Genomic DNA, 19,720 nt, shown 5'->3' on the forward strand with positions numbered 1-19,720 from the left:
GAGTACTGAAGCTTCAGCTTCAGCATCAGTCCTTCCAATGAATATTCAGGGTTGATTTCCTTTAGGACTGACTGGTTGAATCTCCTTGCTGTCCAAGGGACTCTCAAGAGTCTTTGCCAGCACCACAGTTCAAAAGCATCATTTCTTCAGTGCTCAGCCTTCTTCATGGTCCAACTCTCACATTCATAGATTACTACTGGAAAAACCATAGCTCTGACTATGTGGACTTTTGTTGGCAAAGCGATATCGCTGTTTTCAAGATGCTCTCTAGGTTTGTCATAGCTTTCGTTCCAAGAAGCAAATGTCTTTTAAATTTTCTGGCTGCAGTCACCATCCACAGTGATTTTGGAGCCCAAGAAAATAAAATCTGTCACTGTTTCCACTTTTTCCCCATCTATTTGCCAAATAGTCTTGCCCTTGATTTTGTACCACTTCACAGTCTAAGGTTATTATTACCTTGTAGGCATACAGACCCACACAGCTAGGTCTTCTTGCATGTCTGAGATCTAGAACTATATTCTGTATTCAAGGGCCAATGACTTCCCTATAGAAAACTCCATTTCCCTCACTACAGAAACTGTATTGTGTAAGATTCTGGTATGGTGGAAATCTGTTCTGCTCACATGAGTCAGCAGCAATTTTCTGATAAGCATTCCAAAGAGGAGGAATTGGAGGCCATCTTAGACCACTGGGTTAGTCCAATAAGAAATCATAAGTTACAGTTACATCAGATAATTAAAGACCCAAGGTTGATTATTATTTTTCTCTTTCGAAAAGGATTATGTGGTTCCCTCAACACTATACAGGGATCAGAAACTCAGGTGCTTACAGAGATCAAGCAGACATAATTGAATAAAGCTTTGTGTGAAGAAGCAATAGGGAACGGTAGCAACCATGAAGAAGTAGAGACTACATGACTCATAAAGGGGTCAGCTGCCTTTCAGGTCAGTTGGTTGTGGGAATTCAGGCACAACATTGTTAAATCTTCTATTTCTCATGAAAAGGACACAAACAAACAGATTTTAGATGAACTTTCCTGCATTTAGGTGAACTTTAAAGCATTTAGGCAATGCTTTAAATTGGCAGCAAATTTATTTTTTCAAAAAGATTAAGTAGCCTGTATTCAATTTTTGATCTATACTAACTTGATTAACCAGATAAAAGTCAACTCTCTTCACCTTTTACTGTCAATACATAACCAGTTTGATTCCATGCAATACATCTGGTGCTAGAAATACATGCAGTAAAGACATTAACTATATTATTATTGTTGTTATGTATGTCCTTTAAATAAATCAGCAGAATGATTGGGATAGGGAACATGTGACTACCTTATTGCCCCTTTATTTATAATAACTTTTCCTGATGAAAATGCCAATATTCAAGTGAAGTGAACACTTTTTCCCAAGTGGTTACCTCTCCTTAAACTGTGCTCTTCAGGGGACTCAGTGGGATAGTCAGACATTAACTAAAAGGATATTATGCTTCTTTTTGATTTGAAAAGCAATATCTCATCTCTCTAACTAAGCCTTGTCACCTCATTTTAGATAATGGGGTAGAAGAAGCTAGATGTTATTATATATATAATATATATATTATATTCCATCACTGCAGGAGACCTGTGTTCGATCCCTGGGTCAGGAAGATCCCAAAGGAGGGAACGGCTTACCCACTTCAGTATTCTTGCCTGGAGAATTCCATGAACAATGGAGCCTGGCAGGCTACATTCCATGGGGTCACAAAGAGTTGGACAGGACTGAGCACACAGGGATCAAACCCATGTCCCCTGCATGGGTAGGTGGATCCTTACCCACTGACCACCAGGGAATCCAATGTAGCATTTTGAAAATGACCATGCCTCCATGTGAAGGAGGCTGATCCTGTGATAATTATCACTGTATTTTATATAATATGATATAAAGAGATTTAAATGTTCCAATTTAGTCTAACTTTTGCCAACATCATGCAGTGTCTGACATACAGATTCCAAAATGGAAGAGTCTTTCCCCCTCCCTACATGAAAAAATAAATACACACCAGGAATTTTTCATAGTGGTTATAAACCTGTCATGCTTTTAAAACAAAAACAGTGAGGGAATAATTGGAACAGATGGCAGACCTCAGAGAGAATGTATCCATTGGGAATACAGCTGTTGGATAAATTTGTGAGATGTTCTTCTATGATGAATTGACTCTTTAAGAAAGATCAGTTTGCTATTCAGGAAGATTCATGTGTGTACATATATATTTTTTTCAAGTGACTTGTCATAAATCACTTCCAATGTCACTCAGTCCATGTAAGCAACAACAACTGAAGCTAAAATATATTCAAATATAAAAAATTCCCACATACTTCTGATCTTGCCCTGGCTGGCTCCCTCAAGGCTCCAAGTTCCTTCTCACAGTCAACGATGGGCAAAATCAGCTCAGTCATGACACAAAATTGAAAACTTTCTTACAGGCTCTCAGGACAGGGCTCTGGAAACGTTCCTCCTGAGGTATTTAAAATAAAACTTGAAAAGAATGAGAGCAGTTAAGGCTAAAATAGGTTACTAGGAAGCTGGAAATGACCGTCCTTGGAGACCAACTTTAAACAGAGATCCGATCTCATCTGTCTGAGTTGTTTTAGGTACCATGCAGCCTGAAGGCAGAAGGAGAGCATCAGTCAGTATTTACTGAGTGCCCACTGTGTATGCTGCCATGATTACTGCTGCAATTGTTACCCTAGGATCATTCTCACATTCTTCAAAGCACCTTTCTGTACATTCAAGTAAAGCTCTCATGATTCACTTAATTGCTCACATACTATGAGTATGTTAAATGTGCTAATTTTGACACTAGCCATCATTCTGGAGGTGTTTAAACAAGCAGCCAATATCTTAATTTGGATTTTGTGAGTCATTTTCTCACCAGAAATCCACACTCTTAACTGACAAGCCCAGAGAAGGCAATGGCAACCCACTCCAGTATTCTTGCCTGGAAAATCCCATGGGCGGAGGAGCCTGGTGGGCTGCAGTCCATGGGGTCGCTAAGCAACTGAGCGACTTCACTTTCACTTTTCACTTTCATGCATTGGAGAAGGAAATGGCAACCCACTCCAATGTTCTTGCCTGGAGTATCCCAGGGATGGGGGAGCCTAGTGGGCTGCCGTCTATGTGGTCGCACAGAGTCGGACATGACTGAAGCAACTTAGCAGCAGCAGCAACAACTAACAAGCCACAGTCTAACTCCAAAACATTTTGATCTTTTTTTAACATTGGCTTAAAACTTTTACTTTTGTATTGGGGTATAGCTGATTAACAATTTGTGATATCTTCAGGTGAACAGTGAAGGGACTCAGCCATCCATATATATGCATCCATCCTCCCCCAAACTTCTCTCCCATGCAGACTGCTACATAACATTGAGCAGAGTTCCCTGTGCTATACAGTAGGTCCTTTTGGTTGTCCATTTTAAATACAGCAGTGTGTACACGACCATCCTAAATTCCCTAACTACTGCTTCCCACCACCCTTCCCCCTTGGCAATCATAAGTTCGTTCTCTAAGCCTGTGAGTCTCTTTCTGTTTGTAAGTCAGTTCAATTATATCATTACTTTTTAGATTATATATATAAAGGATATCATATAGTTTTTCTCCTTCTCTACATTTTGACCTTCTTTTAAACTTGATTTTGAGGTACTGACAATGACTTTAGGAAGTCTTGGGAGGTATGGGAAAAAATGATAAATGCCACAATATTAATCTTCTGCTTTTTTAACCATGCCTTAAAACATAAGATACATGTGAGAGAGGAGTAGATAACGTGGGGTGGGGGTGCTGGAGGGAGAAGCGTGAATGAATACAACACTAAGAAAGAGTCAGGAGAATTGAGTGAAGTTCTTGACTCTGCCAGTAGCTATTATTTTCACCCATATTTTCACATCCTAATTTTCTTCAGTTCTAAAAATAAGTGGATTGGATAATATGGATCCTAAGATCTCTTCTTCCAATCCCAAAGAAAGGCAATGCCAAAGAATGTTCAAACTACCACACAATTGCACTCATCTCACACACTAGCCAAGTAATGCTCAAAATTCTCCAAGGCAGGCTTCAACAGTATGTGAACTAAGAACTTCCCATTGTTCAAGCTGGATTTAGAAAAGGTAGAGGAACCAGAGATCAAATTGCCAACATCTGTTGAATCATAGATAAAACAAGAGAGTTCCAGAAAAACATCTACTTCTGCTTTACTGACTATGCCAAAGCCTTTGACTGTGTGGATCACAACAAACTGTGGAAAATTCTGAGACGGGAATACCAGACCAACTTACCTGCCTCCTGAGAAACCTGTATGCAGGTCAAGAAGCAATAGTTAGAACCGGTTATGGAACAACAGACTGGTTCAAAATTGGGAAAGGAGTATGTCAAGGCTGTATATTGTCACCCTACTCATTGAACTTACATGCAGAGTATATCATGCGAAATGCCAGGCTGGATGAAGCACAAGCAGGAATCAAGATTTCCAGGAGAAATATCAATAACCTCAGATATGCAGATGACACCACCCTTATGACAGAAAGTGAAGAGGAACTGAAGAGCCTCTTGATGAAGGTGAAGCAGGAGAGTGAAAAAGCTGACTTAAAACTCAACATTCAGGAAACTATGATCATGGCAACTAGTCCCATCATTTCATGGTGAATAGTTGGGTAAACAATGGAAACAGAGACTTTATTTTCTTGGGCTCTAAAATCAGTGCAGATAGTGACTGCAGCCATGAAATTAAGATGCTTGCTCCTTGGAAGAAAAGCTATGACCAACCTAGACAGCATATTAAAAAGCAGAGACATTACTTTGCCAACAAAGGTTCATCTAGTCAAAACTATGGTTTTTCTAGTAGTTATGTACAAATGTGAGAATTGGACCATGAAGAAAGCTGAGTGCTAAAGAATTGATGCTTTTGAACTGTGGTGTCAGAGACAACTCTTGAGAGACCCTTGGACTGAAAGGAGATCTAACCACTCAATCTTAAAGGAAATCAGTCCTGAATATTCATTGGAAGGACTGATGCTGAAGCTGAAGCTCCAATACTTTGGTCATCTGATGTGAAGAACTGACTCATTGGAAAAGACCCTGATGCTGGGAAAGACTGAAGGCAGGAGGAGAAGGGTAGGAGAAGGGGATGACAGAGGATGACATGGTTGAATGGCATCACCAAGTCGATGGACAATGAGTTTGAGCAAGTTCCAGGTGTTGGTGATAGACAGGGAGGCCTGGTGTGCTGCAGTCCATGGGGCTGCCAAGAGTCAGATACGACGGAGCGACTGAACTGAATTGACTGAAGCTCTCTTCTGGTTCTAAGAGGCCACATTTTCTTTTTTTTTTTTTTTTTTCATTTTTCTTTTTCCACCAAGAAGAATGCTAAAGTTTACAGAAAGACCTAGAGTGTACTACTTTCTTACTGAGTAGAATAAAAAGCCTACAAAAACTCTTAGCACCCAAGGATAAATTTAATAAAGAAATTTTACACTCTTTTTTTATCTCTTCCTTTGCTCTGATTAACATAGGGATCCAGTATTGGGCAAGCTGTAGCTGCAGCAAATGATGCTGATGCTCTCTACTCTTAACAGAATTAAAAGTCCAATAGCATTGCTAGAAGATAGAGTATAAATAGTATCAATAAAGTACTTGTAAACTTTCTAAATCTAGCTGTATTTTGTGAGACCTTTGAATTATTCAAAACCTACTTTTAATAGTATCTTAATAAGTGTATTAGTCAGTATGAACTAATTACTCTGCAAGTCTGTAGTGGCCAAGGCAATAAATACTTATTTCTTAACTGTGTTATCATCCCATAGCAGACTGAGAGGGATTTTGATTCGTTCAGTCATCCTGGGACCCAAGCCCTTTCTAACCAGTGGTTCCACTATCCCTAGTGTCTTAAAATTGTTTCCTCCTTGCTGAGTATTTGAGGAAAGAGAGGGAGAGAATAGAGGATCATGTTGGGAGGATTCATAAGACAGAACTGGGAATAGTCATACAGCCCTTTAGCTCCCAGTGGCTAGAAATTGGTCAGTCACCACAAGGCATTGTAAAGGAGACTAGGAAATGTCTAGCTACTCCCATAGGAAGAAGAAATGGCACAGGTGATCATCTAGTCAGGCTGTCACAATATTAGACATCCAAAAGCCTAGAAAAAAAATGGAATTGAAATGATAAAATTCTCTAATGTGGATAAAGATTCATAGGAAACTCACCAGAAACAGCAGGATGTCATGGAATTCCCAGCTCAGCTGTTCCTTATTTAAAAGGAACAATCTGAGTAATAGCTCATCTCAGCATGTCAGGTTTGTCCTTTCCAATTATTTAGATCCTTCAAAATATAGGATTGAGCTTCCATGCCCCTTGTTGGCCAATTTGTAGACTGGGGTTTTTCCAATAGCTGTGAGTAGTTAACTCTAAGACACCTGTAAGTTACCTGTAAGTAACCTCTAAGACAATAACCCTTCTTTGCATCTTCTTCAACCTTTTGGTAACCAATATCCAAATGTCCTCACTTACAGGCTCTCCTTACCGGGATAAAATTACTATTGCTATTCTTCAATTACAAGAAGAGGGGAAATTGCATATGATGAAAGAAAAATGGTGGCGGGGAAATGGCTGTCCAGAAGAGGACAACAAAGAGGCCAGTGCTCTGGGAGTAGAAAATATTGGGGGCATCTTCATTGTTCTGGCTGCTGGACTGGTCCTTTCTGTATTTGTAGCCATTGGAGAATTTATATACAAATCCCGAAAGAACAACGATATTGAACAGGTGAGTCATCTCTTTCTAAGACGAGTTAGTTTGGGGTTTGTGTTATCTGTCTTAAGTTTAGGGGTATTAAGGATGCTTGCCCTTTTTGTAATAGTCTATTGAATTAGATGCCAAGAAGAGCCATTTTTGAATTAGAGCAAAGAGCTCTTGAATCCCTGCCAGGTGCTGCTGGCACTGTAGGCCCATCATTTATTAATGAGAAGAAGGAAGCACCTTATACACTAAATCCAATTAGCACTGTTGGAAATGACAGTGCAAAAATTTCAAACTCGGTTAATTTCCTCAACAGTTGTTTGCTCTTAAGATAGAAACCCTAGATAGAGCAAGGAAGAAATAAATCCAAAATTAGAAAAGTTATTTAAAAAAATCTTTGAGAGAAATGTTAGCATCTCCTTAGTTTCAGTACTGAGCACATGTACTAATGCAAAGCAGTCTATATAAAGATATAAATGCAAATATTTTGAAACTGAACGTTACCTCTATCAAAGTGTGTTTTGTAAAAGCATAGTTCACAGAAAATGACGAACAATACAGGATGACAATAAAATATGAAAATTTTTATTTTTCCAAATTCGGATTATGGTTGATTTCAACAGTCAACCCTTTTGCCTGTTACTTTTAGCTTTGATAAAAAATCACACCAAGAGTTTACTCTATTCTGAATTAGAGGATGGTGATTAAAGATAATTTCTTCAGAAACCTGTGAGAATAAACTAAACACAAAGCTCATGCCCATTGTAGAGCATCTGGTACCCAATGAATTTAAAAATAGTTAGAATTTTGAAACTAGGCACTATTAATGACAGTGCTGATTTAAGGCTCAACTATCAATGTCTTAAAAGCCTTAACGACTTTAGAACACAGGGCTCTACATTTCCATTTTGCTCTGGGCCTTCCAAATACTGTACCCAGTTCTGATTAATAATCTCATATGAGTCCCACTCTCTTTAAGTGGAAACATCTCCAAAGATGGGGATGATTGATTATAACCTAGTTTCATCATGAAAATCTTCCCAAAATTACAAGGCAATTGTGAGAACATTAAGTACCACTTTCCTAGACCTTGTTAGAGAAAACTGTCCGTAACTAAAAAGGAGAATGGACTGATCTGCTTTGTTTTAACTTTCAATTTGCTCTTGAGGTGTCTTGTTTTATGCAACTAATTTGAAAAATAAAAGCTTGTATATGTTATGCTTTAATGTGCTTCTCATAATTGTCATTTGATTTAAATTTTCATTTAAACACTCATTTTTTTGCTTCTGATTTATTCATTTTTCTATATTTTTCTCATTTCTTTTGCATGCAAGGCTTTTTGTTTCTTTTATGGACTGCAGTGTAAGCAAACCCATCCAACCAACTCCACTTCTGGAACCACTTTATCTACGGATTTAGAATGTGGCAAATTAATTCGAGAGGAGAAAGGGATTCGGACACAGTCCTCAATTCACACTGTGTAATCATTTAAAAAAAAAAAAAAGAAAGAAGGTGTACCTCAGTAGAAACTGTTTCTGCTAATTAGTGTTGTTGATGATATCTGTGTCTACTAAACATAAATAGCCATAACCCCCACCCTTGTTTTAAGATAGCAAAACTCACGTACTCTTAACATTGAATTCAATGCACTAAAAACACATGTGCATTTGATGTTGAAACAGAGGTATGTTAGATGTATACAGACTCCAAAATATGTGCATTTACAGCAATTTGCTATACCATTGAGAGAATGGTTATCTTAGTTGTATTTTCATGTATTAAGATTAAACAACTTTTTCCTCGTACAAAAGTAGGTTCAGCCATTCAGCAGTGCAAAGCATGAAAACAAATTGTTATTTTGTGGCAGTCTTTTCATCTTTGTGAAACTTTTCTCCCCTTTCTTTCTCCCTGTACCATATGCTCTGTAAAGCCACACTTTCCAACTATCTAAAGCCTCATCTTTTCATAACTCCTTAACAATGTTAATTTTTAATTCAAATTGAGTCTACTATTTGAAATGTATCATTAACACAGAGATTCAAAGATGTGTTAGATTTTAAAGATACAAAAAAAAAGACCTAGAAAATGAAAACTAAACTTGAAACCTCAGGTACCACAGAGGAAGAACATTGGCTTCCTTGGTGGCTCAGAGGGTAAAGCATCTGCCTGCAATGCGGGAGACCTGGGTTCGATCCCTGGGTGGGGAAGATTTCCCTGGAGAAGGAAATGGCAACCAACTCCAGTATTCTTGCCTGGAAAACCCCATGGATGGAGAAGCCTGGTGGGCTACAGTCCACGGAGTCGCAAAGAGTCAGACACGACTGAGCAACTTCACTTTCACTTTCAGGAAGACATAACATAGTCAAAGATGATCCCTGAGTAGGGATCTCTCAAGTAACATTTATTTGTAGAAATTGACAGTCTTCTGTAGATTCAGATAGATAGCATGTTCAGTCTTTAAGGAACTGTGATTTTTCAAGCTATAGATTATTTTTTGCAACCTCTGAGCAAATTCCTAAGCTAAAAATTGATGCCTAGCCCCTTGTATTTTCCACTCACTCGGCCTCTTTCTTTGCACTGATGAACATCTTTTCACAAGATGTTATTTCATTCCCACCCTACTCATCTAGGATAGAATTTTTTGTTTTTGTAGCAATCTTTCTGAGCCTTGCTGCTTTCACACTCATTTCTCTGGATCCTTTGCCATTTTCAATTCCTTCCAAGTATACTAGGGAGAAGGACAAGGAGAAGAAAATAGAGAAAAAAAAAATTCCACTATACATTAGTTACAAATCTCTATAAATTTATTTTCCACCTGCATTCATATGCTGTAAGTAATTTTCACTCTAACTGAGCTTGGTGACATAGAAAGCCAACAACATACTTAATTTGTTGTGACAAAAGCTGCCTGCTGTCCCTCTGAGCTTGTTTCCTCTTCACAATGAATAGGGGATTTGAAGATGCTTTTCATCTTCCCTCAATACGGATCCATCTGTCTTTGTTCTTCTTAATGGGGTTACATTTTGACATTTGAAGTGATCCCCCAAAATACATTTCTCAGAAGTAGACATAGGCCATCTGTGCAATCATGTACCTTTTTGCCTTCTCTTTGCTTAGCTTTAAATGGGTTCCAATTTCTGAATCACAAGTCTCTTCAATCAACTCTATATTTCTCTAGTAAAGCATGTTCAGGAAAGTTGACTCTCGCCATGATTGTTTCTCGGTCTTGGTTTCTTCTTTAAATAAATACACTTTTAAGAAAATATCTATAAATTACACTAAGATTTATTAGCATTTATTTAGGTAAAAGCAATGTACTGTTTGCCCTAAGAGTTCACATCCTCATAAAAAAAAAAAAATCAGATATTGAGATAAACATTATATAATTCATAATTCATTGATTCTACATATAGAAACCACAAATTACATAAATTTATTTTCCCAAGGACTATATATAATAAACCAAAAATGCTACTCAAAAAGTTCAAGGGCTATATATGAGGTATAGATGATCAGGATTAATGGTAACAAAACTTACCTTTCTCTACAGAGTATCATTTAAAAGTATGATTCAGAGGTTTGGATAAAATTAATATTTATGTACTACTTTACACTGTAAATAGCTTCCCAGGTGGCCCTAGTGGCAAAGAACCCATCTGCCAATGTAGGAGACATGAGAGGCACAGGTTCGATCCCTGGGTCGGGAAGATCCCCTGGAAGAAGACATGGCAACCCACTCCAGTATTCTTGCCTGGAGAAGTCCATAACTAATTCTGATAGTTTTATATTATTTTATGGTTTCAAAATGTTTTAACATACAGTAGTGTTAGTTTTGTCTTTTCCACAATTTTATTTCAGCTTTACTAACAGTTGACTCTGAAATAGACATGAGACAGTGACCCAGAGTCCTAGAGGAGACTCTTAGAACAGTCTCTTAGAAGAGAATTTTCTAAAGCAGCCAAACGTAGGTTCAAGTTCTAGTGGGGCCACATACTGAATGTCTATAGACAAGTAACTGAATTTCTCAGAGCCTTGGTTTCTTATATGCAATAGAGGGGTACAGTTTCTAGGTCATATGGTTGTGTTAAAGGCGTGTTTGTGAAAATGACTCCTTGGCCAAATCTCAAATTAGATTTTCATGGTTGAATAACCAGTTGAACACCAGGAAAAATGTCCCTTTACTACATAACATTTCAGTATGTTTAATATGTTAGGCTGTATTGAGAATTTCTAACAAGTTGGAAAAGTATCCAGCACTTCCCAAACCTGTTAGATCACAGAATCTATATAGTAGTGACCTAAAGCATACTCCTTATGTCTATAATAGGCACTCAGGTTGTTGCCATTTCTCGATTCTAGAGGTAGGATCATTAATTCCAAGGAAGATATATTTAGCATTAAATATTTAATAAACCCTCTCTAGAGAGAAGAAGAAACTGTGCACATCTTTGAGGTAGAAATGCCATTATATTCAAATGATGATCTTCCTGTTTAGCTGTAAGTGGTAGGCCTACTCAAGATACTCAGGTAGGTAAGTTTCCTGCTCTGTCTCGTGACTTGTTCTTCCCTTGAGAAACTTCCCTTCATTTCAGACCCTGGTTTCTTACCTTCTCCTATTTCTCCTTTCATATATGCTCTCAGACAACCAATTCTTCCATCGAGTAAATAACCACTAAGCCCACGATGACTCCAGGAGAAGTCATTGCATTTTAAGTGAATTTAGAAAAAAAAAAAAAAAAAGAGAGCGAGAGAGAGAACTTGAACACACAAGAAAATTTTCAAGCTCTATTTTTCATGTTGCTGGTTTTCAGACTTCAGTGTACATCAGAATCACCTGGGGAAATTATTTAAGATACAGAGTATATAGTTTGCACCTCCAGAGATTCCTCCACAGTGAATATAGCCCAGGAATTGGAATTTTTAACTAAATCTGATCATGAATGCTTAAAAGTAGTTGTGCACATTAGTTTACATAAAAATAGCTCAAATACAGCAGTTTTTTCTAAAATTAGACCATGTACATGGCTTTTCTTTGAAATCATCTTCAAAACAAGGATCACTTTTTAAAGTATTTTTTCTTATAAGAGTTTTTTCCCCAACAATCCAAAATACAATTGTTTTACTTAAAGGTAGTTGGTAAGCAGGAGTTTTTATTAAAATTTATTTGAATATAGCAGTTGACTTCAAATTAGACAGGAAATGTGAGTTTTTACTAACACTGGCGGATTATCTGTGGATTATACTCTGAGAAGGGCTTCTCAGGTGGCATTAGTGGTAAAGCATCCACCTGTCAGTGCAGGAGACACAAGACAGGAAGGTTCCCCTGGGCAGGAAATGGCAACCCTCTCCAGTATTCTTGTCTGGAACATCCCATGGACAGAGGAGCTTGGCGGACTATAGTCCATGGGTCACAAAAGAGTCAGACACAACTGAACAACTGAATACAATCAAGATACCCTGAGAAACATTGTTTAAAGCTAGGAAGAGAGCAGGGGGGTATGAGAAGACTGTAAAGCAACTGTGGAGCATGTAATGTTGTCTAATTTATTTCTTAACAAGCTTGTATAGCCTCAATACAAGCTTTTGTCTTTTGCAATAAGGCAAAAAAATAAAGCTTGTTTTGTTTCAGACTAAAATTATAAATTAAATTATCTTAAAGTTTTTCCAGCAAAATTGGAACTACCCAAGGAATACATGGTGGATAGAGACTGTGCCTTTAGGAAAATCAGCTAGATTATATGACTGTAAACCTATCCAAGGAAAATTATTTCCAAATACCTCAGTGCATTTGCCTCACATTATCTTATGTTCTATATGAGCCATCTGTGGCAAAGCAGCAAAATAATGAATCCCAATTAGTTTCCAAACCCATGACCCTTACGCTCTAAGGTCTATTTCCTAGTAAGCAATTTAAAAGCAGCCTGAACAGCCTTGAAAAGCAAATGGGAAACAAAGCATTCTTACTTCTTGTACTATTTTCTGCACATCTAACTGTGCCAAATGGCATTATTAATTAACTCTTATAGATAATGAAAAATTTCTGCTTGACGCTGCAGTTTTAAGTTGCCTTTAGGAACCATCTCATTATGCTTCTCACAGTTATAGAATTTTATGTCCAGATGCACAGGCATATTAAAACCATTTTTGCTTTCTAAATCTTCTCCACAGAGACTGGTATCATGGAAAGTGGGATTCTCCCTTAAGTTTTCAAAGAAATTCTATTTGTAAAGAGAAGGGCATTCTTGTGATAGAAAACCAATGATACAAATGTGCTATGTGGTTTCCACACCCTGCAGAATCTAAGCTTCATAGTTGTCAGCCCAAACATGGCTAATTGGCCATACTGCGCTGCAACACATTTCCGCATCACAATGTATACGTCCAGATACACACAAAAACAATGAGTAAAACCTGAGTGATGTAATGAAGCCACTGTAGTTCTCCTTAGTGATTATAATTTTAAATTTAGCTTAGCCAGAATTTTCTTTTTTTCAACTGGAGTGGTCAGACTTCAAATACTCAGATTTTTCAACTTCAAATAAGAATGTTTTCCTGATCACTTAGTCTTTACCAACCATAAGAGCTGAAAAAAACTACTGTCCATAGATAACCTAACACAATTTGGTAATTTTGTTTTCTCACTGAAATTTGGCACATTATCAGATGCTTCCAAGCGTCCTTGACTTTATTTCTTCTATGGTCTGATTAACTTACTTAGCAAGCGATTTGGAGAAGTCTCTCTAATCAGGTTATTTCTGTTAATTGTGCAAAGAGGCTTTTCTTTGCCTGGAAACCCAAACATTCATTAATTAACAGAGAGGCCAAGAAGCAATTGGCATCCATTTAGAAATAACTTTTCCAGTGTACAGGTTGATACCACCATGTAAATCAACCCCTGAAAGACATCTGTGGCCCAATGGAAAGGTGACTTGAGAACCATGAGCCAAGAATTCAGGTCCCTGGACCTCTGCTGAATCGCTGTGTCTCTAGGCAAGGCATTGTATAATACTTCCCTCCTCCTCAACTTGGTCATCTGTGGAATGAGGCGGTTGCAGTTAAAACTCTCTTCCAACCATGGCATTTTTTAAATTCTCACAAAAAGTGGGAAGAAAATTAAAGTGTAGAAGCAGAGGAGAAAAAAGCTTGGAGAATATATGTGTGTGTGTGTGTATACATATATATGCATGTATACATATATGTGTATATACATATATGCATGCATGCATGTGTGTTCAGTCGTGTTCAACTCTTTGCGACCCCATGGACTGTAACCAGCCAACTTGCACTGTCCATGGGATTTCCCAGTCAAGAATACTGGAGTGAGTTGCCATTTCCTATTCCAGGGGATCTTCCCAACTCAGAGATCAAACCCACCTGTCCTCTAGTTCCTACCTTGGATTCTTTATGATCTGCATCACCTGGGAAATATACACATATGTATACACATCAGTTCAGTCACTCTGTTGTGTCCAACTCTTTGCAACCCCATGGACTGCAGCACACCAGGCTCCCAGAGCTCAAACTCATGTCCATTGAGACAGTGATACCATTCAACCAACTCATCCTCTGTTGTCCCCTTCTCCTCCTGCCTTCAACCTTTCCCAGCATCAGGGTCTTTTCTAAAGAGTCAGTTCTTCACATCAGGTGGCCAAAGTATTGGAGCTTCACCCTCGGCATCGGTCCTTCCAATGAATATTCAGGATTGATTTTTTAGGATTGACTGACTTGATATAATAAATATTATATATATGTAAATATATATATTTATTAAGATTGTGTAGTTATGTTGAACATGTTAAATTCTTGTCATAAACAGAATTACTTTGCCTTTTCAATACTTGGGGTAGAGTGCTTGGTTCTGGATATAGAAAACAATAGCTATCATGGCATCATAGAGTGAGAGGGTTCTCATCAAATAAATCATAAATGAGTCATTAAAAATACAGCAAAGATTATAGAAGTAGGATCATTTTTTTACTTTGGTTAGCCTATAGACTAGGCATAAAAAAGGGGGGGAAAAAAAGAAAATAAAGGAATTGTACCTAGGGAGTTATTCAAAGTTATGGAACTGATTACAGCCTCAATCCCAATTCTAGAAAGAAGAAGTTCAGGGGGCTGCAGTGCCCAGGAAAGTCTCTAATCTTTAAGTGAAACTTAAGTAATTCTGCTAAAGAGACACAAAGGGAAGCAAAGGAAAGGATGATGTGCTTCTTTTTGCACTGATTTTATCCCTACCTTCCTTCACCATCAGCATCAAGGTTTTTATATGCGAGCTCCCAAGCTAGAGATGACTCAAGCTCTTAAGTTTTCAATTGTGCATGGATTTTTCAAACTTGGAGAACAGATAAAAATCTTAAAAACTATGGCTTTTAACCTCAAGATCTAGGTGTTTTGTTGAATAAATTAGTTGTTTGAATTCAAAAAGTCTAGCTCTTAATTAGCAAAAACTAAAACCCAGAGGGTCAAGGTTGAGGTCCATGGGGTCACAAAGAGTGGGACACAACTGAACAACTGAACAATGTCAAGGTTGAGGAAATATGCATAATACATAATTTTCTACCTCTTTTCCCAATCCCTGACCAGTTATTGACCACTAGGAAAGACAAAATTGGAGGGAAATAATTAAGTTTAAATGCTATTCAAATCCCTGAGAGGAGCTCTTATAATCATCCCTGAGTCAAGCCCCAGCTTGGAAGGACAGAAAAGTAGAAACACTGGAAAATCTCAGGGGAATCCCGAACAGAAAGTGTCATTGTTGGGTTCATGGTATGTAACCCAGGAGGTGGTCAGACTTGTACAAAAATCATACATCCAACAGTCTCTTAAATGCAAAATATCAGTGTCTAGGCAGTGAGCCTAAAAGCACATTCAGAGTCCTGCTTAACCTCAGAGCATGCCAGGATAAGCATCCAAAAATCCATGGCCCTTCCCAACCAGGAGCCTTGTGGAAGGCCTGAGAGAACCAGTAGATCAGGAGACTTGAGGTTGGAGTGGAAACAATTCAATATGTAGTCCTGATATGGAGACCACGGTGGGACCACAGGGGATCTCAGAGGATGCGGCAGAGATGGAAAGTAGCAACCATGGTCTGGCAGGATGTCACATCCCTGGGGGAGCCGAAAGGACAGAAGCGGCCCACTCCCACTGTCACCAACCTCCAGCTCTCGATCAAACTCTCCTAAGCCCAGACACCCCTGGGAAAGAAAAGAAGAAGGGAAGTGGAAAGAGGCCTGTATTAGCCCAACTGTTAACCAAACGAAAACTTAGTTTTAAACCAAAAGTGAGTTAACCTTGAGTTGACAAGATTCACTGGCAGGAGCCCCTGGTGGCTCAGACGGTAAGGAGTCTGCCGGCAGTGTGGGAGACCCAGGTTCAATTCCTGTGTTGGGAAGACCCAGGAAGATCCTGTGCTGGGAAGATCCCCTGGAGAAGGCAATGGCAACCCACCCCAGTATTCTTGCCTGGAGAATCCCAAGGACAGAGGAGCCTGGTGGGCTGCAGTCCATGGGGTCACAAAGAGTAGATCACGACTGAATGACTTCACTTTCACTTTTTTCACTGGCAGATGGGGACCTCTAAGCTAGGATGAGTTGCTATTTTTTTAAAATGACATCACACAACTTTTTTTGCACACCTCAGATTGTAGCTTGAGAAAAATGCATACTCAATACATGTGGGTGTATGCTAGTACCCCAGAGACAGGCTGTGCTGTGCCCACAGGTCCTACGCGTATCCAAAAGCCATCATCAGAGTCTGTTTACCTCCAAGGCAGGGTCATTCTCTGCATGAAAAGAGGCATGCAAAGAATATATTGGACGTTTATTTATATGATCCTAACACAGACTCTGAGTTGCCAGAAAGACCAAGCCCTCTTCTCTGTGAAGTGAGGGGACACCAGTTTCCATGGTATTAACTCAGGCTGCCAGGCAGAGCCTGGGCACACTCATATGAGACCAATATGCAGAGGAAGTAGGCAGCCTCCTAGCTTATCAGAGGGGCTGGTGCAGGCTCAAGAGATGTTAAGTGTTAAGTGTTAGTTGCTCAGTCGTGCCCAACTCTTTGCGACTCCATGGACTGCAGCCCACCAGGCTCCTCTGTCCATGAGATTTTCCAGGCAAGGATACTGCAGTGGGTTGCCATTTCCTTCTGCAGGGATGTTCCCAACCCAGGGATCGAACCCAAGTCTCCTCCACTGCAGGCAGATTCTTTACCAACTGAGCTACAAGGGAAGCCCAAAGAGATGTAAGGAAGCCAAAGATAAGCTAGAGGGTCAGAGATGAAAGTCACACTGACCTTTGACAATGACGCCAGAGAGGAAAAGGCACTGTCGGACACTTTGGATTGGCAGGGAAACATATATTTTTGCCACTTCTAGGCAAAGAGAGCTGCTCGTCTCTGGCTGGCCATGTGAGCTCCCCTGCAGCCTGCCCTCACTACAGAAACAACTGTTTTTTGGACAATGGGCCTGGTGGGTCACGCCCATCTGCCACTTCTGTGCTTTTTCTGGGGCAGCTGCTCTTGAGAACGGTCAGAGGCCATGGGAGACCCGAAGACAGTCTCCAGCTGGCCCCCTGGTAGCCCAGGGACATTTCTCCACTCAAGTGACGGCTTCATCTGAGAGTCTGGGCCAGAGAGTGGGCACAATTTCCCCGTGTTCTGAATCCCCCACCACCTATCAGGCTGTTTGCCTTCTCCTGCTCCTTGGGAGTTTTATCCCAGCGCCGACAAGTGAGGGACCTTTCTCAGGTATCCCTTGGGGTTTAGGCTCTCCCATACCTGGTTGGACGTTTCCCCTTGAAAGCAGATACCGAACACTCCAATCTTCCCCACTTGGCTCAGTCATATATACTGGATCCAGAAGGCTCTGAACATTTACAACTCCAAGTACCTTCTTTTTTCTCCTTTCAAACACCTGACTATTGTAATTAATAGCTTCAAAGACAGCAATGGCTTCTATAGATCCATACAAGTTCATTTAAGAACTCAAAGCTGCAACTTTGACTAGTTTTTCCCCTGTGTCAACCCTACCCTGAGGGCAATGCTTAGGAAAGCTCTCGCTTTAGAAGTAGAAAAAAAGAGGCTGAGATATAGAAGAACTGGGAAAAGCACATAGATTAGTATCAAAATGTTCTGCCTCGGTGCTAACTTCGTATTTCAAAACTTTCTATGAAATCATCACTAATGTTAGAGGGAAATAAACTTCCCTATATCCTGAGACAGGGTCCCCAGTCCCTGGGCCACACAACAGGATGTGAGTTGGGGGCAAGCAAGAGAAACTTCGTCTGTCTCCCCTATTGCAGGCGGATTCTTTACCAGCTGAGCCACAAGGGGAGCCCATCTGTATTTACAGCCACTCCCTACCTTTTGCATTGCCGCTGAGTTTCACCTCCTGTCAGATCAGCAATGGTATTAGATTAGCATGAACCCTACTGTGAACTACGCTTGTGAGGACTCTAGGTTGTGTGCCCTAGAATCAGTCCTCGCCCAATTTTTCTTGGAAAAAATTGTCTTCCATGAAACCAGTCTCTGGTGCAAAAATGGCTGGGAAGAGCTGCCCTAAGAGCTTGGGGATTGTGGACAGTCACACCAAGTAAAAAGAGAGAGAGAAGAAATGACATCACACACTACACTTACATTTAATTTAATGGAAGGAAAAAAAATTCTAAATAAAATCCTTATATAAAAATGAACCCAAGAAAGATGATCCATGTGTGTTTGGTGCCAAGTAACCCTGTGTCCCCCGTGGATGTATATATTTTAGTTTAAAGGCCTCGGATAAGAAACAAGGAGTTCTGGAGCATGCATTCATGCAAGAAATTAGAAACTTAAATCTAGAATCTGAGAGAGCTAAAATGTCAGCAAGAAGCCTCAGGTCTGGGGACAAAAATGAAATACAGAAGAAATAGGGTAGAAGGACATAAAGAAGGTGAAAACATGGCATTAAAAGGAGCTAGGAAACATGAGCTATCTTTATCTATGTGCTATAGCCAAAGCAAGAGAAGACAGGCCGCTAGGGGCTGGTCCCTGTGAAGAGCCAGTTTAAAGCATAAAAAAATGCAGTGAAGCGGTCTGTGAAAGCAGTAGCTGCTGAGTCACAGGTGAGGAGAAGGGAGGGGACCACACTTTGACATTTTCATTCAGTGTTGAAATGTCCTCCGCTTGAGAGTTTCCATACAAACTCAGACGAGAACCAACTTCCTCATGAGCTCCAGGGCACAATTCATCACAACCACTATTATGGAAGCTACCGTGGTGACTCTCAACCTCACAGATCTGTTTTGTTTTGTTTTGTTTTTTAACTCCAAGGATGGTCACATAAAAGATGACCCAGGGTGTCTGAACTAACTCAGAAAACTGATAAAACCAGAGTAATTGATGCTCAAATTTTGAGTTCTAGGACACAGGAACTGCACACAAAGACAGAGCATGCATTTTTCCTCTAAGACTCTCCTTCCTGTAATTCGTGTGGAATAATTGAAGCCTGATCTCTGTTCTCAAATCATCAATTATCCTGAGAAGTAAAACATTTGTGCAGATAGGCAACCAGACTTTCCAAAACCTTAGAATAGCAAGCACATGAGCAGGAGTCTTCTGTCATATTCCTTGAAAAACTTCTGGACTCTAGGCCCAGAACGTATTGAACATAGTACGTTTACATCCACACGAGGCCTGAGAGTTTAATAATGTCAAAGGATGTGAATGCTTAGTCCTTCTTGTTAAAAAAAAATTACTCAGACACTGCCTCTGCTGACCGAGAAAATAATAACGATAGTGGTAATAATCACATTATTTCTCTGCAAAGTATTCCCTACTATATCTCCTGATATTCTATATTTTTCTAAGAATGGTTTTACAGCAAGACTTCAAATTGCAGCTTGCCTTTAAGTTAAAGCCTATATATAAAATGAAAGATTTCTGTAGCAGTAAAATCACTTTAATATTACCAATATCATTCT

The 19,720-nt window shown here is 39.5% G+C and overlaps 1 protein-coding gene across 8 annotated transcripts in view; it reads left to right on the forward strand.

Moving 5' to 3' along the window:
• GRIK1 (glutamate ionotropic receptor kainate type subunit 1) overlaps positions 1 to 19,720 on the forward strand; it is a 481,020-nt gene that overhangs the window by 453,172 nt on the left and 8,128 nt on the right. For 5 of the 8 annotated variants that reach the window (XM_055567715.1, XM_055567717.1, XM_055567716.1 and 2 more), the window contains one exon: positions 6,541 to 6,791. In XM_055567715.1, coding sequence (XP_055423690.1) covers positions 6,541 to 6,791 — 251 coding nt within the window. Of the gene's footprint in view, positions 1 to 6,540; positions 6,792 to 8,098; positions 8,249 to 19,720 lie in introns of those variants that run through there. The other 3 variants (XM_055567718.1, XM_055567720.1, XM_055567721.1) reach the window with 1 other exon arrangement.

Source organism: Bubalus kerabau, chromosome 2, assembly GCF_029407905.1.
Source record: "Bubalus kerabau isolate K-KA32 ecotype Philippines breed swamp buffalo chromosome 2, PCC_UOA_SB_1v2, whole genome shotgun sequence".
NCBI classification, from domain to species: domain Eukaryota; kingdom Metazoa; phylum Chordata; class Mammalia; order Artiodactyla; family Bovidae; genus Bubalus; species Bubalus kerabau.